The 24,283-nt window shown below is 42.8% G+C and overlaps 1 protein-coding gene across 1 annotated transcript; it reads right to left on the bottom strand.

Annotated features, from left to right (window-relative positions):
- Positions 1-812: 812 nt before the first annotated feature.
- Positions 813-24,283, bottom strand: pals1a (protein associated with LIN7 1, MAGUK p55 family member a). Its single transcript, XM_080480868.1, has 17 exons — positions 24,108-24,283; positions 12,389-12,604; positions 10,572-10,749; positions 9,986-10,086; positions 8,937-9,044; positions 7,373-7,450; positions 7,071-7,211; positions 6,532-6,693; positions 6,155-6,232; positions 5,832-6,015; positions 5,626-5,697; positions 4,901-4,972; positions 4,622-4,789; positions 4,458-4,547; positions 4,246-4,358; positions 3,991-4,101; positions 813-3,158 (listed from the first exon to the last, which is right to left on the bottom strand). The coding sequence occupies exons 2-17, from the start codon at positions 12,557-12,559 to the stop codon at positions 2,982-2,984; spliced, it is 2,004 nt and encodes a 667-aa protein (XP_080336994.1). The 5' UTR covers positions 12,560-12,604; positions 24,108-24,283; the 3' UTR covers positions 813-2,981.

Genomic DNA, 24,283 nt, shown 5'->3' with positions numbered 1-24,283 from the left:
ATCCATATAATTTTATATAAACGGTGTTTTTTCACATTATAATGCAACTATAAGAATTATATTTACTCATCTATCCGCTACATTCCGACTTTATTTGCAAATGTTTTAATTTGATTCTATTCTCTACAGTTCAATAATATTCTATGCGAATATCCTTTATATTCAACATTTTTATGTAATTTCGGAAAATTTTATTTCCTCCGAGTAAATGTAATTTCAACTTCACTTCCAACACTGCATTCCTGAAATACAACAGATTTGTCACAATAATCTTAATTCTCAAAAGTGTATATTGTTTTTTCTCCAGAATATTTAAAATTTAAATGTAGAAACTGTATTGCAATGGTTTTTTTTAAGCATTTCAACTTTAACACTCAAACAGTTTAAAAGGCATCCGTTACACCTGTAACTTTTTCAACTTTATTCAAGACAATTTTAGGCCATTTCTGATATACTTTCATTAATCTCAATGATTTGGAGGAAGTTTGTGATGATTACTGTTATACGTCATTATTCCTCACATTTCTCATTCTCAGCAATAAGATGTTTTTATTGACATTTGACAATATTCTTGTCATTTATCATAAATCTGAATCTTTCAAAACTCTTCCCAATATTTCATGCGATAGAGATGTGAAGCAATTTAAAATATTTCAATGTTTCTACTATCAATTGTGATTATCTTTAATGTAATTATCATTAAGCCTGCATCAATTTAATGGTATTGTTTGAAGTTTTTCTTGGGAGTTTTTTTTCCCACATATTCAGCATTTCATCAAAAACAGAAGACAAGAGTCACTGACTTTCTATCAATCATCTATTTCTTTATTCATTGTGAATATCCATACAAAAAGAAGTTTTCTCTCAGGAAGAAGTGACTTCAAGTGGCATCAATTAACTTTACATTCAATGCAGTTAATCCCCCTCCCCCCTTTCTATTGGTGCACTCTGGACTTCATAAATCTATTTTAAATATTACAAATATATAAATGCTCTACACAGTGATGACAGTGATACGGTGTCAGGTCTACTTCAGGTCATAATAATACTTTGCTGTCTTCAAAGACACACACACACACACACACACACACACACACACACACTTACACACATACATAAACACACACACATCCATTCACACAGTTTTAATGAATTCAGCATCGAGAGGCCATCAGGAGCACAATAATAAACTACAGCTAGTGTTTTACCTGCCCGGCCAAGAGAAGCAGGTCGGTGTTCTCTTTGTCGTAGTGTTCATTTGTCTGTAGTTTCAGCAGACTGCCCCCTGCTGGAGGGAGTCGGCTACTGCTAAAGCACAGTGGTACTGAGTGTTCATGGGAATAAACAGGCACAGTGTGTGTGTGGATCTACGTGTGCACTATACAGCGTGCGAGCTTCTCGAATTAACTTCATCAGAGGCCTAACGTCTTTTTTTTTGTTTTTTTTAATTCATCCGTCTGGGACAAACATGGCGGCCCAGACGGGTAAATGCTGAAGGCGGCTGATTCTTGTTGTGACTTTTCTTATTTGTGGCGTTTTGCATTCGGTGTTGCTCCAGTTTGTCTGAATATGCAGTCGGAACTGGAGTTGGATCCACCATAAAAAGCTAAATTAAAGAGTCCCGGATCTAAACGAAAGCTCCACACAGATGCAAACAACTTTAAGAGAATTGAATCCTAACGGTTGAAATGATCAGAGGGTTAAAAACCCAAAAGGCCCAAAGTCACTGACAACTCTTTCAAAAAAAACAACCAACAAACAAACAAACAAAAAAAACAAAACAGAAAAAGATGAGTAATCCAGGTCCAAATGTCGCAGCTGTGACGCCGACAGCTACATTAAAACGACACAGGTCAGTCGGGCACTGTTCGTGAGGATCCGGCACAGAGCACACAGTCATCGAGCACAGCGCCACCAGGTGGGAACACGACACAGGAGTGTGTGACAAGACAACACACGTTTGTGTAACTTCTGAGACTTTAGGAAGTGATGGAAGGAGAGTCAAGGTGGATTTGTAAGACACAGAGTCTAGATTTTTTTTAGTTTTTTGTTCACAGAAAAGTCTTAAAAGTTTTTTCTCTCTCTCTCTCGAGGTAATTCACACAAGTTCTGTCCGTTTGTTTTTAATCATCTTCAAGCGACATCATCCGAGCAAACGGGTGAGTCGATGAGCCTGGCGTCTAATTACCAAGCACAGTGCAACATGGATGAACCGGGGCCGTCTTGTGTAATTCTAGTATAATATTCAGAGAGAAATCACGGTGAATCAAACTGATCATTTTGTCAAGGAATGAAATGTTGCATCCTGTGATTGAAATAAGTCAAACGCTTAGAGATAAATATATATATATATATTTTAAATGATGTCATATTTCGAGAACTAAAAACACAAGAAGTGGATGCATAGTTGCCATTTTTGAGTTTAGTGGAATGAAAGCGATAAGCTGGTGTGAGTGAACTGACGGACGTGTTTTGAGGCGGGAGGTCGATCAAACTGTGGACTCAGAGGAGAAAGGTCAAAGGTCACAGGATCAGACCAGTTAATAATGAATCTCTCAGTATATTTTTTTCCAAGTGACGAGTAAAGCTCGGTCATAATAATCTACTTTTTTGTCACAGAGGCGTATGACAGCACTCGTTTTTCAACTGTGATGTGAATCCACAATGGTTTCTTTTATATTAGAATTGTAATGAATGTTCACGGCTTGACATTCTGGAGGCATTTCCATTAAAACTGCTTCTTTACTGCAGAAAATTGGATCCTCTTGTGATTCTGTGATACTTCTCTCAGAGGACGAGGCGTAACATTCCATCTTTTTAGTAATAATACTGAAAAATCGGAACGTTTTTCCTTCCCAGTTGTGACCTGCGACTCGTCGCCTGGGTTCTCTAACCTGTGGAGGGGCGTGCTCGCTGTGGGTGGGCGGGGTCTCTGTCGCTCTACTCTACCGCTGCTGCGTGCGACTGTGCGTCGGGCACGTTCAGCGCAGCCAGGAGGAGGGAACCCACTGAGGCTCAGTGTCCAGTTTGTTGATGAGCCGCAGCAGCTCGTTGAAGGCTTTGTCCTGGTCCATGTTTACGATGACGGAGTCGAACAGGTGACCGCAGCTCTGTTCCATCTCCCGCGCCTTCTCGATGATGTCACGCAACTCTTCGGGCTGCACAGAAACACGCACACTCATCAGTGACATCAACGTAAACGCCTCCGATATCTATTTTGTTTAACAATGAAGAGAGTGAGTATGATTGTGTGTAGGCGCTTAATTATAGTGTGTCTATAATTATACATGGATGTGTGTGAATAGATGTTTATGTGTCTGCAGAGATAATTTGTTTGTAACTGATATCTCTGTGCGTGGGTCTACACTTATGTGTCTGTCGTGAGACTTGTTTTGTCTGTAGTCACATTTATATACACTTCAGATATGATGGGCTTTGTGTGTGCTCACCTAAAATTTATATTCACAAAGATTTGCACGTGTTGCTGCATGTCAGAATGTGTGCGTGCTCCGTTAAATGTCTGATCTCTAAAAGTGAATTTACTCTCTCGCTATGAGGCAGGTATAGGCGTAACGGCAGGGCTTGTTTAACCTCAGTTTGGACTCACAGGCTCACATCATTCAAGCTTATGTGTTCTATTATACTTTGCATGTAACAGTTACTACCCAGTGGTAAAAAAGGTTGTAGACCTGACGAGACACAGCACAAACCAAATAAATAAATATCAACCTGCCAGTCCACAATGAGGGCAACTAAAAACCCAAAGTTTCATATGAAGCAAACTCTGTAAAAGCAGAGCCGATTGTTCACTTATACTAATACAAATATATGCACATATACGCTGTCAAATGTCATTATCGATACACTCGTCTCCACACACACACACACACACACACGCACACACGCACGCACGCACGCACACACACGCACACACACGCACACACACACGCACACACACGCACACACAGAGAGGTGGGCAGAGAGGGGAACCTTGGGATTCTTGTTATCTTTAGCCAACATAGCTCGTAGCCTTTCTTGGGATGGTGGCGCGATGAAGATGATGTAAGGTTTCAGGTCTGAACTCCGCAGCACCTTCAGAGCCTGAAAACACACATAAAGAAACTGTAATCACACTCTGTGTGTGTGTGTGTGTGTGTGTGTGTGTGTGTGTGTGTGTGTGTGTGTGTGTGTGTGTGTGTGTGTGTGTGTGTGTGTGTGTGTGTGTGTGTGTGTGTGTGTACAGACCTGTGTGTGCAGGCAGAGCACGCAGATTTTTCCAGTGTTGATGACCTGCCTCACCGAGTCCGTGCTGGTCCCGTACAGGTTCTTCTCGAACTCTCCAGACTCGATCAGCTTCCCTGAGAGGAACGCAGCAAAACCAAAAGGACGTTTGTATTTCCCTCGGCGAGCGCATTGCTCCTCCGAGACAAAACACAGAGCGACATGACGAGTCTCACCAGCGGCCAGCTCCGCCTCAAACGTCTGACGTGAAACAAAGTGATAGTCTCGACTGCTCAGCTCTCCTTCCCGGCGGTTCCGCGTGGTGTCTGCGACACAACACATTAGTTCACGCACAAGCTCGCAGAATGATCTGTCCTCTCGCGTGTCTCTGTGAGCTTACGAGGTACGGCCCCGGCGAAACGATCCGATTGGTTATTGAGCAGCCTCTGTCGAAGCTCCGCCTGCCCGCAGCCGGTCGGGCCGATCAGCGCGATGGGACGCTTCCTATTGGCTGGCTGGTGGTACAGAGCCATCTCCTCGTAGGTGAGGATCTCCTCGTTGTCCAGATCTAGACCGGGGAAATTAAAAGAGAACGTAACGCAAAACGTAGAGGAAGGAGAGGGGGGGAAAAGTGCAACGTCAGTTTTCAATGTTTGCTAGAATCACAAACAGGACGGACCATCATTTCTGTGAGCGTTGTACAGCAGCTTCTTTCTCTTCCTCTTGTTCTTCTTTGCACACCACAGCTTCCCTGCACACAACACGACCAGTGACATTCATTTGTGAACTCAAACGCGGGATACTTTTTAATCCACCAGAAAAAAATCTTTAAAATTTACTTCCAATACGCCAAAAGAAGACCATCAGCAGTCGTTTCTACTAGTTTCCAAAGCGCAGTGGCCCAAATCCATCAGACCAAAGTCGATATGTTTACAAACAAACTGGAATTTGGAGCCATCAAACTGTGTTTATGTTTCACTGACTGACGTCATCTTCGTAAACCTGCCGCAAGGGTTTCTGGGATATCAAAGATGGCGTTGCGGCAGTTCAAGCGTAAATATCAACATTTGACCGATTCAGCCTGAAAAAAAGCCAGATTTTCTCAAAGGAAGAGTTTTCAAGCCACGAGAACAGTCTAAATGTCGTCAAACTGATAATTTTTCAAGTGTGAATCGAGACGCAAAGCTTCGAGAAACTTGGGGAGTTTCCGTTACGCTAAGATGTCAACAAACCCGGGTATGTTCGGTGAAATGTAAATGCTGGAGTGTAATGAAGGATTTCCTTCAGAAAGGTTTAGACAACGTATTAGAGACGCATAACAACTGGGTCCTACATTTTTAACTGTTCTGGTAGAGTAACTTTAAATTAAAAGTGAAGATGTCGGTGACACGAGGTGAAACTGACCAGACTTCTCAGGCTCCTTGTCTTCTTCTATCGTCTGCTTCATGGCTTCTCTCTGCTGCTGGAAACTCTTCCCTGACGAGGAAAGACAGACAGCAGTTGTTTCCTCACGCGTGTTTCTAGAGTGACATCCAGCCACTGATCGGCTCACCGATCAGCCAACAGGAGACCGGCTGAGCTTTCCCCACATGCTTGGACAGCAGCCGTACCTGGTACCAGTCCAGCCAGCGGCTGGTTGTCCTCATCCCCGTCCCTGAAAGCCTGCCACCAGTTGGGGTCTGCCTGGCTGATAATGTGGAGAATGTCTCCTTTCTGGAAGGATAAGCCCAGCTCTCTGCACGGGACGTAAGGGTCATCCGAGGGGTCGTAGTCGAAATGTGCTTTGACGTGCACCTGAAGAGTGATTGACAACAAACAGGCAAAAGGAAGTTCTTAAGTCACCGGGTGTCACACACACACACAAGGCACAAGGCTTTTACCGAGCCGGTTTTGTTTATCCCGTCTCTACACATGCCGAGAAGTGAGCGCTCACCACAGACTCTTTGACGGGAGGGGGTTTGCTCTGGGCGCTGGGAATCAACACAAAGGTCAGGAGGCCGTGCATGTCCGCCTATCCATACAAACACACACACACACACACACACAGAAGGTCAGAGGAAGAGAGAAGCTCTTTTACAGTTTACATATGACTGGAAACAGCAAGCGTCTTCTTTTCACAAGCAAATAAAAATTCCTAAATCCCACGTTTTCCTCTACTTGAAGAGTCATTGTATGTCATCACACTGAATGGTGTCCCAGTGGAGAAAAAAAGCTCAAACTCGTCTTCAATAATGATCGTAAGGTGCTTCCCTCAAGTCTTGTGCGGCACTGAAACTATTAAGCTCTCCAAACCACCGCCCCTCTATTTACCAGAATATCAAAGACTTGGTTGACGTCTTTCCCTCTGATCTCGATGCCGTTTATCTCCAGTATTTCGTCTCCTTCAGATAAAAGTCCACTCCGCTCGGCTGCTCCCCCTCGGACTATTCGGCTGATCACAACATTCTCCATCTCGTTTCGAACGGTCGCCCCCTGCAGGACAAACACAAGAGCGCAGATCTGATATGAGCACATAACCCGTTGCCAAAGTTAGACTTAGTGGATAGCTTTTCATGGTTTGAAGACAATTAATAATTGAGGATAAACGACGAAAGCGCACACGCTTCATTCATGTGGAAACTATCAGCAGCTCGACTCTGGCAGGGCACTGCAACCTTTGATATATACAGAGTGTCCTGTCAGGACCTTGTGTCTGAGATGTGTTTTGATGCAAACTCTAGCTAGAATCCGATATTTAGAGAAAGGACAAAACAGAAACAGAGATCCAACGACGTCGCAGTTTTGGTATCAAGGAGAAGAAGAGGCCTGGAGCGAAGCCTTGACAGACCAGAGTCTCATGTTGGACTCACCAGTGGAACGTCTTGGGCCTTCTCAATGCGGACGATCTTCACCGTCTCCCCTCCCCACTGGGCGAGTGTTTCTCCTTCGGCGGGCAGCGACTCCGGCTCCATCTCCGTCTCTGCTATGCCGTCATGGGCCAGGAGCAGTGACTGTCAAACACAAACACACACCGCTCAGCTGTAAGATAGGATCATGTGCTAGTAACCACTGAGGGATCAACGGTAACGTTTGGGATTCCTTAGTCAGAAAGGTGTGTGTGTGTGTGTGTGTGTGTGTGTGTGTGCGTGCGTGCGTGCGTGCGTGTGTGTACCTGGATGTGCGTGTCTGACAGCAGGCTGTGGAGTTCGAGTCCTTCTTTATTGTGACTTGATTGGATGATATTCCTGACCTGAAACCATGGCAACAACAAATGACATTACGGGTGTTACAGGAGAGCAGTTACAGTCATGACATATTGTCTTAGTCGCATTTGCCAGTTAAACTCTGCCACGTGAAGTTCAACTTGAACCTGGAATGCTTAAAACTCTTAACAGATTAGGAAAAAAAAAGTATCTTCTGAAAATCTTCTGAAAGATTTCAAAACATATTCCTGCTCTAAATGCTGGATTTCATGGGGATCTGGGTTTCCTGCAAACAAAAATCTTTACTAATTTACTCCATTTATGTCCCTTTATTCCTCCCTCCCTGTAAACGCTGCTTCCTCCCGATTGCCTCGCATCCAGAAAATGCGATTTTAGCAGCACTTTGTCTGCCAACATGTCGCAGCAGGTTCTTGAAGTTTGACATCGATCTCACCACTGACTGTGAATGTACTCCACCCAGCACTGACGTGCCGAGTCTCAAAAACATGTTCCCACGATGAAATGCCAAACTATACTGTTGCTGCTGTTTTGTGACTAAATCCAAAAGTCTCATACAATCCCTTTAACTGAATGACTCCAATTTTGTAGTTGCCTCTTAAACAGGCCCAAAAGGGGATTTCAAATTGCAGCAATTATTTCAATGACAATGTATTTAGACAAAAAGCCTTTTGAGAGAGACTGCTACTTTCTGCTCTTGTTATGTCAGAAATGGATATGATAAAGAGATATAAAATACGCTTTTCACTTAAAACGCCCCTCATTCAAAGTTAGATCTCAGTCCTCTTGAAATTGGTACCTGGCCCGGAAAGTTCTGAAAAAACACACGAGTGTGATGGAAGCAGCGGCGAGCTGCATCTGCAACCGAGAGATCCTCGAGTAATCCGGCCCGTTGTGGCAGTTTATATTCCTCCTCATTACTTTTCCACTTCATTAAGCGTGACAAAGGGACGTGTTTCCAGGAGTACAGTGTGAACCCAGAGCTTTTCTCTATTTGAAGCCAAATGCAGGGCAGGGGGCGGAGATGCCGACGCAGGGCACAAATAATGTGCTGCTTATAATGAGATTCCACTGAAATGAGCCATGAATAGCTCTGACAGCTCGCCAACTCCACACAGGAGCGGGGATATAATTGCGGCACTGATCATACGAGCATCATGGACGATAGCTTGACTGGAAAATGCCTATTTTCCACAACTCGTCATCGGGCAGTCAGCAGAATTCAACTTTTTTTTTTTTTTTTTTGCCTCGAAACATTTTAAATCAGTCACTTTAACAAATCTCCACTGCACAAAAGTTGTGCACACACTCTTAGTGGAGTCTGAGTGTGTTACTATGATCACGAGTGTTTCAGGCCTAATTGATGCTGAACAGAGCTGCTCTGTATTCAAACACACTGTTGCACTCTGTGTATTGCACTTCTGTCAGACGACTAGAAAGAGACCCAACAGATTGTCAAGACAGGAGGAAAAACAAAACAAACAAAAAAATGAAATTAAAGGGAATGCGCTTTACCTCCATGGCCAGAGGAAGTGCCTGCTGTGTGTGTGGGTATGGGGGAGAGGGCCTGTGCATGCTGGCAGCCACGGCATTATGGATCTTCAGCGCCGACTGGAAGTCAGACTAGAGATGGGAGAGAGAAATCGAGTTCACACGGTCATAGTATTGGCATGTAGAGGTCTACATTTGCACTTCTAAATAGTGAATTTTTATGCCCACTTATATCACAAAATCAGTATTTATGGGTAAAACTAAACTACCCGTTTTCAGATATCTGGTGCATACTGACGCATTAATCTTTACTACCATTCCTCTACACCTGAGGAGAAATGTACATTGATGGACGCAGATAGATAATAAAATGGTGAAAGAGCAATAAAACTAATAAAAAATGCACCTGCCAACGTTTGGATTTCAAAGTTACCGAGTCACAGCTACAACTGAGACAAAAATACATGGAAAAAAAAGTTTGTTTGGGGTTTTTTTTAGCATTTCCCTCACAATGAGGTGATAAGAAAGTAAAAGACAGACCCAGACTTGACATGGCGGAATGAGAGAGCTCAAAGTGATCTAGATAACGCTGATGACAAACCAAATGCAGAGCAACACATTCCTCATTCGTGGTCTTATTTCAGACAAAATCTCAGAATCTGAGCTCTACCAGGCCCAACATATGGACTTCCTGGTTTATCTTCAATGTTAAGTAGAAGCACATCTTCTGAGGTCATTATCAGGATCACAGTGTGTGTGTGGCTGGTTAGCACTGCTGGGAGCAGCCATCGTTTTATGGCGGATAATGTCAAAATGCTTGGGTTAAATCTGGTTGTTAGAGTGTTTAAATCATTTTTATTATTGAAAGCAAAGGCAACCTCACCTCCACCACACCATCATAACATAGTATATGTGAAATACAGTGTTTCTGTGCAGCCTCTGAGGCCCCTGTTGTCATGGAAGCCTTTTGTTTTTTTAAGTCTTCTCTACCTCCAGAGGTCGGCGAGTTTCAGGAAAAAAAAAATACTACAGAGTGACTGGAGGCTCTTTCCATCTAATTCCTTCTAAATTACCTTGTTTAGTAGTGCAAGAACCAGCTCTATGTCATTCTGACTCTGCTGGTCAGTCAGGCAGCCACGGATCTGCTTCAGCGACAGCAGCAGCTCCTCCACCTCTGCCAAAGACACACGCACGCCGCATCAGTAAACAGGGACACGCTCGGAAATCACAAAACACCAGGGAGGAGTCAGTGAATGGGCTCAAAATGGGAATCATTTCAGATGCTCAGAGGGAGACAGCGGGAGGCAGCCTGCTCCGCCTGTCTTCGCTCTCCGCTTTTCATTTCCTCCTCACGCTACACTGTGTCTTCCTGTTTGTGTGTGTCAACAGTGCCACCCCCGCAAACAGAGCTTTAATTAAGTCGCCTAGGAGTGCCTCCTCTCGTGTGTTTCTCTCCCTCCCTGAGGAATTCCCTCCCTCATGGGAGACATGTCCTCCTCACATTCCTTGCTCCCTCTTCTCATCTCCTCACTTTCACTCTCTCTTCAGTCTCCTCCTCTTGAATTTCTTAAGCCCCCCCCCACTCCTGCACTTGAACCTCTTACTTTTTTGTTTTTCCCCTAAAATCAAACTGTCTGATATGTGTGTGTTTCTCTTTACCCGGCAGTGGGTGCGTTTGCTGGCTGCCAAGCGCTGGCTGCTGCGGTATGTATGTGTCTTGCAGGAATGTGGGGTTGTCGATCCCGATTTGAGGGTTCTGGGCGAGCTTCCTGAGTCTGAGTGAGGTGTTCAGATCCAGTTGGCGGCCCTCTTCCTCTCGACGCCGCCGGAGGTCCTCCTAAAACACACACACAGATTGAAGGCATCGTCGACACGCAGCCTCAGATATAATGCAATACCACAACTTTAGGAAGTGACTATCATTATGAAGTAATTATAAAAACAACACCATCACAATTAATGACATTTCGGAGAACTTGTTACTTCTTTCTTTTGTCAAACATTAAATGCTGGTTAAACTGTTTAAAAGCAAGACACCAAAACCAGCAAAAGATTTTTCAACCCAGGAGCAGTCAGACCCACTTGATGCTGCTGTACATCATCAGTCATATTTACAAAGATGATGCACCAACCCAAAGAGATTTTCTCGTCCTGAATTCAGACTAAACAGACATGAGAAAATATTCACTCTTGATGGTATGACTTTGACCTCCAGCACTACTGAGAGGAACTTGAGAGTTTTCTTTGACCAGGACTTAGCCTTCCTTTCCTCCCACGTTAAACAAGTCTGCAGGACTGCTTTCTTTCACCTGTGTATAGTCAGGAACACATGTTGGCTCAAAGTATCGTTGAAGAAGAAGAAAAAAAATACATGCATTTGTTATTTCCACACTAAACGATGAGGATTCCCTTTTATCAGGATGTCCCAATAACCTTTTAAATGCCAACAGGATCTAGCATGAGCGATATTTCTCTTCAGTGGCTTCCTGTGACATCTAGAACAGAATTTAAAATACTTATTTTAACATAAGCTCTGGCTCAGGCTTAATAAAATTCCTATTTCATAAAGTTTACTGTTACAGCTGGATCAGGTCACGTTGGACAACTTTGTAGTGAAGCTGCTTTATGTTTTGATTGCTGGATGAGCTTCTTCAATACACACTCCCCTAACTATTTGTCTCTCTCCTGTCGCTGCTCCTCTCTGCGCAGGATCTCAGACAGTGGAATTGACCTGGTCCTGACCTGTGTCTCCTGCCGCCATCAGGTCTGCCGCCAGTTAATTGTTTATTCCAATATGCTTCTGGCGGATCATTTTCTCTCCTAGAATGACTCCATTCAAACCAGTGCGACTCAAAGCTGCTGGTGTGATTCAGTGGAGCCTTCTTTCTCGTATACGTTTCTTTTTCCTCCTTTCCATCATCACTAATTCTTGCACATGTCGGACTGTTGTGTTTAAGTCTGTATTTTGGGGCGATTTGAAGCTGCAACTAGAAGACCGTGTTTGTATTGGCGCTCCATGAATGAAACTGAAATGTACTGATTTGAATCATGGAGCTGTGCAACAGCATGATGCAATAATGTCAACAAATCTAGCTGCTAACACAATACAACATTTTCCTGGTCAAAGATAATGTGATGTTATTTAAGTTTTATAATCCAAATAAAATGAGATAAACAATGATATTAATCAGAGGTGGATGAGCATGAGAACGGTAGTATAGTTGGAGACGTGGATTTTCGGATACCAGCTAACATGTCTTTGTTGTGAAGACCATTTGTCTGTTGATTGTTTGTCTGAATTTCAAGTCTGTGTCATGAAATTCTCCCCATTCTATACAAATAAACATATTTCTGTATCCTATTAAATCAAAAACCAAAGTTATCTCTCCTTGCCGTGTCTATAGCTGAGATCTAACTCGCTAACAGAGGCCAGAGTTGGATGAATTTAAGCCAAAAGAATGTGCGTATGCACAAACCTGGTGCTGTCGTATCCTTTCCAGCTGTGCCGATCTTCGGACAGGTAACGTCCGACTGCCCAGCTCTCCCGGACAGTCCACGGCCATTTCCCGATGCTGCTGTCCTCCCCTCAGCTCTTCATCTGCTCCTCCCTCCCCGGCGACGTGGCCGTTCAGATGGGAGGTTGTCATCCCGCACACACGTGGTGCACTGAAGTGTTGGTGTCCGAGCAGATCCTACGGCAGTGCAGGGGAAAGTATGTATTACTTTCACCATCTTCGCTTAGCCACATTAATTTAGTCAGAAATTACTGTGTCAATTGTTACTTGGTGTAAAGATATATGCACAGGACCTTAAAGTTGGAGATTAGTCTATGACGTATAATGAATGGTTACACCTTTGTTATTCAGTTTCAATTACCACCGTCACTGCATTTATTATCCAATTTGTGAATTTTCACCTCCTAAATCGACAGATTTCCACATTTTATGTTATACCATGACATTCGCATGTAAATACTGGGTATTATTAGTGGGTATCTGGTAATACCGTACAAGTCACATTATCAAAGTTACGTTTTCAGGCATTAGAATACAATAAAACATCTAATTCAACAAAATACACTGTGTGGCAAGATATTACTTTTAACTCTGATGATAATAAAAATAAAAAAAAGCCTAAAGCTCTTAAAAAAAGAAACCAGAGTAATGCTCAGGTCAAGTCGAGCCTGCAAAATTGCATAATCCCTACAGCAGTGGGATGCTAATCTGGAACTAAAAAAAAAAAGGAATTCCATTCATTCAGTATTGCACTGAACTGAAACTCAAAAGAAACACAATGAAATCCAAATCAAGGCGACATAAACAATCTTATCTTGACTTTCGGTAAACCTCCTGCACCTGTCCGCTACATCCAACCCTACGGAAAAAAACCTGACAAAGTTTAACCAGTCGTCTACAATGCCACTTTCCAGCTCACATGAATGACGGCGTCAGTACCCGCCCTACTATCACTGAGGCATGTGATTGTCTGTGTAGTTGACAGGTGGATGAGATGTGAAATACAACATGGTCATGTTGTATCAAACCCTCCTCCCGCATTTACGTCTCTCTCTTCAGTAGCTGAAAGACAACATCATGACAGATACCCCCTACCCGCCACACATAACCATGGCAACGACTTTGTTAGCAACCGGGTGGTCCTGCATGCGGTGCAGGAAGGTGGTAGGTGGGTAAAAAAAAATAAAGGGGGTGGGACAAGAGATGGCAAGCAAGGGAGAGAGGAAGAGAGAGAAGGTAAAAATAAACACAGAGATAAAGATGGATGGATGTCTTATCTGTCGGTGCCACAATAACAACAACAGGTTTGATATGTTATCTCTTACCAGCAGGACTGTAAACATGTGTACACACACACACACACACACACACACACACACACACACACACACACACACACACACACACACACACACACACACACACACACACACACACACACACACACACACACACACACACACACACACACACACACACACACACACACACACACACACACACACACACACACACACACACACACACACACACACACACACACACACACACACACGGAGTCAGTCAGAGGTCCCATGATGCAGCAGTGAGGAATGCCAGGCAGTCCTGGGAACAAAATTCCTCTGATGGGGGAAGGGTGTGTGTGTGTGTGTGTGTGTGTGTGTGTGTGTGTGTGTGTGTGTGTGTGTGTGTGTGTGTGTGTGTGTGTGTGTGTGTGTAATCAAAATACACTCCACTCGCCTTCTCAGTTCATCTGCACTGACCTTAAAAAATGGTGAATAATAACAAAATCCAACCCACTTTGAAATGATAGAGAAAATTGTTTGGTTGTGTTTTTTAGATTGTCGACACAGACCTTTTTTTTTATTTATTTTTTATTCCCTGATCAGTCTGAAGTCATGATCCACACACAACACAGTGTGGAGCTGTCATGTTCGCCCACTGAACGCTTGAATGGTACAGAAATGTGTAGAGCATCTGCAAGAACTTTGAGAAGCATTAAAAAAGCACGCAAAAATTGCCGCAACGCAAATTAAGGTGACCAATTGATGAACAAGAAAGATATAAGGGGGTTGTTCAGCCCCCGTGTGTTGAATCCTACCAACACTAATAGTACATCTTTACCAAGCTTATCAGTAAGAGCTACCAGTCACTACTGACAAAATGAAGTTTCATGAGGGGAAAGAAAGATCAGGGTTTTTGACAAGTTGTGGATATATTTAAGTGCAGATAAACTGAATTTAAAGGTACAGCTGTGAGTGGAGCAATAGATCTATCACATTTTGAATCACAGGAGGAAAAACTTTATGCAGAGAGAAATAACTGAGTAAATTATGTTTTTAAAAAAAGAACTGAGTTCAGTCCTCGTCACAAGCCAGAGTTTTTCTTCTGACTAATCACAAAATTACTTGTACACTCCTGAACTCGGGTATACTGACACACAAGCATTTTACTGGTCATGTGTCATAAAGGACCGATCGGTCAACATAGTACTCACCCGGTTAGTAAATCACCAACCACATGAACTTCGCAAAGGTATATTTGATCTGCGGTCAAACACAGTCATTACAAAGACTTACGTAATGACAAGGTGCTGATAAATACAAATCAATCACATGACGAAGGTGGAAAACAGCAAATCGTCTTGGTGTCAAGACTTGGAAAACCAGTTTTAGAGCAGGGATAGTCAACGCAGCACATGCCGATCTAGTAAGAACCAGGACATGTTCTGAAAATAATGGTCATGAACTATAACTAGAGAAAACTTACCTGTCGTAATTCAGAGACAAATTTAAAAGGCATCATTTCAAACAAAATTCTACAAATGTTTTTGTTCATTCATTCAAAACAGGTGACATCTAGCATGAATATTAAGGTGCAGCAAGCATTCATGGGGTTCAGTGGAGTCATGAAGACGGCAGTTAGTCAGTGATGCTCAGACATAACAGAGTGGGGAGAAGTGCTGGAGATTGCCCCTTGGAGGGCTCCGGTTCCCCCTGCAACAACAAGCCTTAAGCTGTGAACTTCACTGGGAGGTTTACGGGACGAGTCAAGGATCAAAATTAGGCTGTTCAAACTCTCTCTGAGCCCTCTGGCAAGGAGAACATTTGTTTTTCTTATGTTATGAGTCTCAACTCGAGAGTCGGCACCCACCCAAACTCAAATCAGTCTGACGGATTACGAGGCGGGAGACAAGTATTCCAGGAGGTCAACAAAAAATTCAAGTAAAGAGAAAAACTCAAGTCAATATTAAGAAAAGAAAAACACTTTTACTACATTCAAAGTGTTAGTCAGTTAAAATGAGAACACAGTTGCTCGTCTCTCACGTAGGAGATTCATTACAACCGGCATCTGGATTCGGTACCACCTGGGAGAGTATGTAGCCAGAACTCTGAACCATTTTACTTAATTTTCCCAATCAATAAGAGAAAAATGCCATTGGCGTTAAACAACAAACTTGTACATGAAGACAAACTGTGACGCAGAGAGTGCGAGAGACAAAAGCAAATCGAAGCCTGACTCTCCAACTCGAAAACTCGATTTTCAGAGATTTTCTGTCCGTGATTTGTTGGTCCTCATGAGCGGTTACCCGAGTAACATGGTCAGGAGCAGAAATTAACACATTCTACATTAACATCCCAATGACACGCCTCAGGAATAAAAAGGTTTGGGTCTGAGTCTCCTGCTGGATACAGGCCAGACTGCTGTCTGACACTGCTGCTGCGCATTTGCTTTGAATTCACGAAAATCAAATCAGAGCAGAAACGATAAACAGGGCACCATGTCGTCTTTGTGGTACACAGCTTCAGTCCAAGGATTGTATTCATTACTAGTTTTGCTAGAAACAATAGGTGGAGATTTGTGAGCGAGAGGCACCCAAATCGGTGTTAGTGGAAAAGGGGGGTTGCGCTAAGATACCCAGTTAGACGAGAAAAGCCTGCGTGATGGGTGATGAAGTTCTGCGGCTGTTTCCTCCTGGACCCCTGCCCCCACACCAATAACTTCTGCATAGAAGCTTTTATCATGTAACCTACTTGACGGCACTTCAAGATAGGGTTCATGAGCTTTAACATACATAACATGGGACACCCCCGCCTTTCCTACCCAACCTCCTAACACACAACAGCACCATCTGCCAGCGTCGCTTACCTCCTGCTGAGTATGCAAGAATGTGTACATGCATGTGTGTCTGGGTGAGACGAGAGTCTAAGGGGCCTTCCACATTGGGATAGTTTGGGACTCGGTTCTCCAGAGGAGGGGGCATTTTCACACCTTAATTTGGTTCGGATGGCGTTGAAATTCACTTTTAAGACTGGACCAAACCCCCTGGAAAATGTCACGCAATTGCAACAGCTGCTGGTTTGGGTTAGTCGCCTGAAACAGACACTGTCCAGAGAGGAAGTAAAGAAGAAACACGGCTCATTGATTGGTCCGGACCGAAACCGAAAGTCCCGCCACTTTAGCCCGTGGTGGTTTGGCTAGTTAGCTTGTGGCTAATGGGTAGCCACAAACAACCGTGATATATAGTCTTCAAACCAGATATGAATGAGAATCTTTCTCACTACTTCTTCCTCTGTACTTCTTCCTCTTTACTCCACGTCTGATATTTTTCAACCTTTTCATTCTGCACCTACTTCTTCCGATTCGCGCAGCTAGCTTTGTTTGTTTACCACCCAGAATGCATTGCACACTACGTCACATCCTCTCACCCCACCCTTTACAAAGAACATTTGTAAACGAACCGAGACCCATGTTTTCAAGGGGACCAGAGATCGCTTGTTAGCGTTGTTAGAGATTGTGGGTGTGTTGACGTCACCCAAATGAAACGTTTTTTCCCTGAAGACAACTCCGATCTGGACCAAACAAGAGAATGTGAACACGCCCTAAGATAATTTGTAAATGTGATCCAGCTCTTCACCTCCATGAACTTCCAGAACCTGCATCGACTGGCCTGCGTTTAATGTGTTCCTGTAACTCGGTAACAATCTGAATGGACATGATTAGCCCATAAAGTCTCAACATTAGCCTACCCATATCGTGAAACTGATCTGCAAGCTCATCTTCAACGGTAAGCGCACTTCACTTATGAAGCACATTTTTATCGCTTTAACAGCCTCAAAGCACTGAGTCACAGCCGGTCACGTTCACACTGGTAGAGGTGGCTGTCATGCAAGTCGCGCAGCCTCAACTTGGGGTAACTTAAGAGTTCAGTGTCTCGGCCAAGGACACGGCACAGACAAGGAATCGAGCCACAAACACTGCGATTGGAAGACAATGAACTCTTACCAACAGAGACGCAGTCACAGCAAGGACGTTTAAAAACTTATCTCCCAGCAGGTCAACATGCGGAGGACGAGAAAAGTCGATTTGTGTGCCAATAACAATAACCATGTCATAACAAGGTTGTTGTTGGCATGAAGTCATGTTTGATTTGATTCCACTGGGAATACTGCTATCAACTCTATTCAGCTACATGTAAGCACTTCCAAACTCTAACGGAGGAAAAGCTAACCGATGAGAAAGCTCAAGCTAAAAGCATATATATAAAAATAAATAAATAAAAAGCACATGTAACCAGAGCCGAGGGGTTTATACACTTCCTCAAACAGCGCTTTGTGTTTAATACATAAACCTAACTTGGCTATAACAGCAGGGGAAACCAATGTAATAGTGTTGTCACGCACGACATGTTCATACGCTTTGTAGCAGCGTAAACCATCTGAAACCAAAGAAGTAGATGATCTCAGTCGCCATCAGCACTGATTAAAGATGTAGCTCCTAATCCTAAACTCATCCTTTTAAGAGCGTCTAACTTTAACATCATCAGCACAATCTACAAAGACTGAAAATTGGATTAAGAGGTATAATAGACGGATGGATGTTTACTAATCTAACTGCAGAATTCAGCACACAGTTCACAACCTTATAACGGGATATAAACATTTTTTTTTTCCAATCTGAAAAATGTATTCCATAACACATCTCCGATTTCAAAGTTGACAACCTCAGGTTATTTTACACAAACTGCCTCCTCTAAAACATTATCAGCGAGAGGAAAACAGCATAACTCTCAGTGGAAAGTGAGGACGAGGGGAAAAAAACTGGGTGGAAGGGACGTCGTCTGCAGCCAAGACGCATTTTATTTTCCTGAGCACAAAGCTCCGGCACGACTACAGCCACAAACTGTCAAACACCCACTGATTTATATCAAAACAAGCTTGTCACACTGGATCTCTCTCATTTCACCGACATCGGACGAAAACTCATCTGACACAAATGGCCTACTACTTAAGAAGTGTTAAAAAAACAAAAGTCGGTCATCGGGAGCAGAAGCAGAGCTGGCCTGTTATCTTACGTTCACCAGTTCACTCAGACACACACACACACACACATACACACACACACACACACACTCAACGTGCACACACATGCATGCCTCAGCTAAAAAAAGCCGTACCGCTCCGTACCAGACGACGAGGAACAGCATGAAAAAGAGTAGGAGAGAAAGAAAAGCGGAAGTCAGCAGCTGCTCCTCAATGTCTTTATGTTAGTTATCCCGAAAAGAGGCCTAATCCTTCAACTGTGAAGTCATGCTGCAATTAACAACAATGGGAGCATGTCTGAGGACTGATTAGTGACATACATTTAATGTTTGTCCCTCCGGCCAGACAGAAACACAGGCCTGCTCTGCTGCATAGTGTACCCATTAGCTGGTACTTTCATAACAGCACTTTTATTTATTTAATGGGTAAGTCTCAGGAGCAGCATGTCTTTTATTTTTTAAAGAAATAAGGTCTTGTGCAACAGTTTCCTGTGGCTTAAAGGAAGCCAGCACTGATTGTATTAGGTAGACAGGGACAGTATTTCAACAGGGTGGCTTAAAACTGTGCAGAGAGAAACTATGATTGATGAGAGGAGGCAGGCCTAATGTTATGCTTTAGATGACAGTAAGATTTCTGTGAAGTGGACTCTAATAGAAACAAGGAATTTCCGAATGGAAGAAAAGGGGTACAGGATGTCAAAGGTACCAATCCGTCAGAATGTGCATGTCTTTTACAAAACCAAGGGTTTTATCCTCAGTGTCAAATCTTATGATGACTTTTTCCAACATTAAGAATTCAAGCGATACACCAGCAAGACATTGCAAGTCACACAAACATTTTAAAAATGAATTCTTAAATTTTACACAGGCCAGTACGACGAAAGCTTGAGCAGCTACTCCAGCCTCTGCAGTTGTTTTTACCAACGTCAGTGTAAGACGCCAGGGAGCCATTGATTATCTGTTACTGCTGGATGAAACCAAACCATCTGTCTCGTTTCATCTGAGTATGTCTGCTAATTGATTGAAATTAAAATGTGTTCATTGTACAATTTTTGTAAGTTAATTACGCTTTGTTTTGATACTTAAATTTCTGTCATTGTGATTTTACAGCGCTCTAGTCAGCGTTTTGCAGTATATTTATTGTGCATGTGGATATTGGGATCAAGACACATTTTCAATATATTGTGCAGCTCCATATAAACGAGGTTTAAAGATGGTTTTTTTAATGGATTTTCCCGCTTTAGTCATTTTATGCATCTTGGCTATTTTAGCCTCTTCAGTTTATAGCCGCTGTCCGCTTCCAAATGGTTGGAGCAGTTTTTCCTTTTCCGTAATTTTCTGCCTTTTTTCTAGCAAGTTTAGTTTGACCATTTTTCCCCAATAATTTATTTTTTTGTAGTTTTATCTATTTTGACCATTAGCTATTTTTTTTGCTTTTCAACCTTCTTTTGGAGGTGAGTAGCAGGGCGGATGTGTCACAGTAGGAGATGCTTTTATGTATTGTTTTGAAACAGTGGCATTTTAGAAGTCAATTATTGGGTTTAGTTAAGAATTGAAGCTTAACAGGCCAAGCTGGGATGGCTTGTACATGTGCCGAGGAAAGGTGGTGGATATGTGGGAGAGAAAGAGCTCAAAAGACTGATGGAAGTAGGTGAGGTGAGGTAGAGATGAAAGACGAACGGGAAAATGGAAGACAGTTTCTGCAAGGAACCTGGATTGATCCCATCCAGCCTGATTCCACCAGCCGACCCTGTGATCGCTCCGACACATTATCGGGACTGGGCTGCACTTTGTCAATCTGAGGTGAGGCCAGTGGATTATCAGCAACAGATGTCTGCAATAAGCCGTCAAATCATTTGGCATTATCTTTTCCAAAGGATCAGTTCCTCTTCCTTACCTGGAGCTTAAACAGAAAGACCCTTCACCAAAGCTGAGGCTGAAACCCTGCTGGTGCAAAAAGTCAGCCGTGGGGAAAGCAAACCCTGCCTTTGTGGCATTTGGATTTGACAGCTGCTGAACTTCGGCTTCCAACCGGGTCAGAGACCCAGAGTGAGCAAATGAGAGAGAGAGAGAGAGAGAGAGAGAGAGAGAGAGAGAGAGAGAGAGAGAGAGCATTCCAGAGAACAGAGGACTGCTGTATTTCACTGGCCCGTGGCCCAACGTGCCTGTCCTCACCTCTCCGCTCCTCCAGCTCACTCCGAGTGGACGTAAAAGCACGGCTCTGACCCCGTCGTCATGGTGACACGACCTCTTACCTGGCAGCAGAGCCCATTTAAAGGTCGGCTGACAGTTTCGGGGGATACCATCTATCTTCACATATACAGTACAGTTTTAACCCTTTATCTGCTAAAACCTGCAATTCTCAAATATCAATGCTGATGATCATATAATACTCATATTAAATGATGTTTTAGCCCTTTGATGCATCATTAGTCATTAAGGAAACATTCTATAGGAAAACGCAGTGAAAAATTTATCCAAAGACTTTTTGAAGCTAGGAATGGTGAAATATATGTGATTTTAATATACTATTTTTCAACTAATATCATAATAAATAAGTATATCAAGATTTCAATTTAAAGAATTTACTTCTGGGATTACTAAAGTACTTCAATTCTACTCTATGCAAATGGCACCTAAAACAATGTTTAACTGGCTTTAAGTCTTAAAACATCCACAGCGAATGTCATATAAAGGGTTAAAATCAAATGCATGCACCTGCAGCTTCAATGGCTCAGCTCAGTACACCTACAGATGGCTAGTTTCATCCTCCTCGCACGCTTGTTTCATATTGTCACATACATCAGGGGGGGAATATGCTCACTCCAAAATCCTGTTACATAAATTATTCGCCCCAGCTGTCGTTTAAATCAAAATAAACTCAAAAATATGTCAGGTACAAACTTGTTAATGGCAGATATACGATTTGTATTCATCGTCACAACAAAATACGTCCAGAAGCAAAATATAAACAAATACTGGAATGACTAAGTTATCCAAAGAGGGCAACGTGTATTAGCATGATTATAGCAATGATATAACAATACATTTTATTTAAGTAGACTTTCGAAAAGCTGGGGTTCAGCAAAACATCAAATAAGCAAGCGAACCAGCTTGGCAGTATCTAATAAAGTCAGAGTAACTCTTTGAAGCTCTCGGTCGTCCTCTTCCATCATAGACTTACTCGACCTCGTCATTTAGTTTGTTGGCTTCATGAGCAACAGAGAGAATCTGCAGGGGCCGATCTTTAGCACACTAATTTCACTCGTCGTCACATTTTTTCCACTGTCATTAAAGCACCACCCTCACCCATCATCAGCAACAAAACAAAAAAAAAATGGTGTCAGCATTAGCATATGATTGTTGTTTTTTTTCACCTTGAGGGATCTCATTTGCTGACACTGTCATACGGTGAAATTCAAAAAAGAAAAGTTACAGTATAACCACATGTTGAAGAAACTGCCACAGCAGCATGGTTCAGTATTATCCTGACAGCCTGAGGCACACTGCATGACGTCGCATTTCCTGATATGAGCTGATCTCAGCGACGGTATCGGTAAAGATCAACACACCTCTCGATGCGCTGCATGTTTGCCGTCTGACTCCTCATTCTCTATTTGTTTATGTGTGAAACACACACGGTGCACAGTGAATTCAGAGTTAAGCTTGGCCAATGAAATGTGCCGACACTTAACATTTCGCTAATATCCATGTGAAGAGCTGCACATCTTTGTCCATCAAATTAAACAATTCACAAACATTAACTTTGATGATAAATGACGTTTCTAAAAATGGTCTTTAGCTCTATAAATAAAGACAACTCATGGAAGAACAGTAGCATTCAAAAGTACGTAACAAACCTTTTGAATTTTTAAGGCCCAAATGATTTTTGTAAACACTCTTCATGATATAAAAATAGCACATAATGGTGTTTATCCTCACTGGCTTTACAGTTTGGAATAACTGCGTTCAATGGGATCTTCTTGGGACTTCAATGAGTACCATATAGAGTTGAAGCTTCACCTATCAATCTAGTGAAAGAATCTATAAAATGGATCATAAACCCAGTGCAATAATTTCTCAGTGCAACTCCAGTTTTTGTGACACATCATTGGAGCTTTATCACTGTTTTAAATGTGTGATTTTATATATTTTACTGTGTGGTTTTATACTTGTATTGTTTTTAGACACTTTTAAAAGCCTAAGTTGAGCCTTTCGCAGTAATTTTTCATTCTTGTATGCGCCTATGGTGTGCATGTAAGAATAACAATAAAGCTGTATCTAGCTAGTTATTTTTACTGGTATTGTTTTAGTTTAGTATAATTTGGGATTATGAGTGAATCAGTAAACACACACCTATTCAACAAATCGAAATAAAGTCAGAAACAACTACAAATCCTACTTTTGATCATCAGAAACTAGATTAAAAAAAAGCTGCTGATTATAACCAAACTGCCATGATAACACCAGAAAAGAAAAAAAAACTGTCTGGGATCATCAGATTATCTTAAAGTTGTGACTAATCTGAAATGACATTGTCAATCAGGAATGAGCTTAAAACAGAAATCAGGGCACAACACAATCCATCAACAATACCTCTGAAGTTATCTGAAGTGGGCACATTTTCTACCGAGATAACAAGCACATATTTGCTTTTTTACAACGTTTGTCTGCAACAAAGTGAAACGAAAAACGATCCTTTAGTGTCCAACATGTTTAATCCGCTTCATGCCGACCACAGAGAGCACCACAATACTTTAATCTTTTCCAATAACCACAGAAACCACGTTTAATGTCTCATTTACGTGGAGTTAAGCAGCAGATCCTGGGCACGGTCAACTTATCAATAAACAAAATCCAGCAACTCACGTAACAGCTGGAATGAAGGAAAACACAATCAGCCAAACCATAGGAAGTTTTCAGTAAAGAAAACCTCAACCCAAGATACGTGAGAGAATTTCAAGCACAGCCTCCGTCAACTATTAACATGAGGAATAGTTAAAAATTGACCCGAGGTTTAGTGTGCTGCAGTTTCAGGGTGGAGTGACAGCGAGCTAGCCTAGCTCACAGGAATGATGACTGTTTTGGTCCCATTAAGAGCAACAACTGAGCCGCTATAAACTACTCAACTAACCCCACTGCTTCTTCTGCAGGCGAGTAGTCCCCCTCTATGAATACCAGCCCATCTAAGGCACAAAAAAAGACGCTCTTAGTTTGGAAAACACATTTGAGTGCTTCTTATCGTTAGCGGCTAACTGCTAGCTGCGGCACCTGTTGATGACAAAGCCACTTCAGAGAGACTGAGAGAGAGAGAGAGAGACAGACAGAGAGAGCGAGAGAACCCCACAACTGACTCACCGCCTGCCCCTCTTGCGCTGCTACATCCGCCCGGGAGCGCACACGGAGGCGTCCCAGTTTAGTCCCAGCAGGCGTAAATCGGAGAGTAATTCACAGTTTGGCTGGAACAGACGTTGTTGCTCGTTCGGGAGAGCTCTCCCTCCTCCTCCTCCGGCCGCTCCGCTCAGACTGTCACT

This window comes from Lipophrys pholis (assembly GCF_963383615.2).
Source record: "Lipophrys pholis genome assembly, chromosome: 14".
Lineage (NCBI taxonomy): Eukaryota > Metazoa > Chordata > Actinopteri > Blenniiformes > Blenniidae > Lipophrys > Lipophrys pholis.
This window is presented reverse-complemented; position numbering and strand designations above follow the sequence as displayed.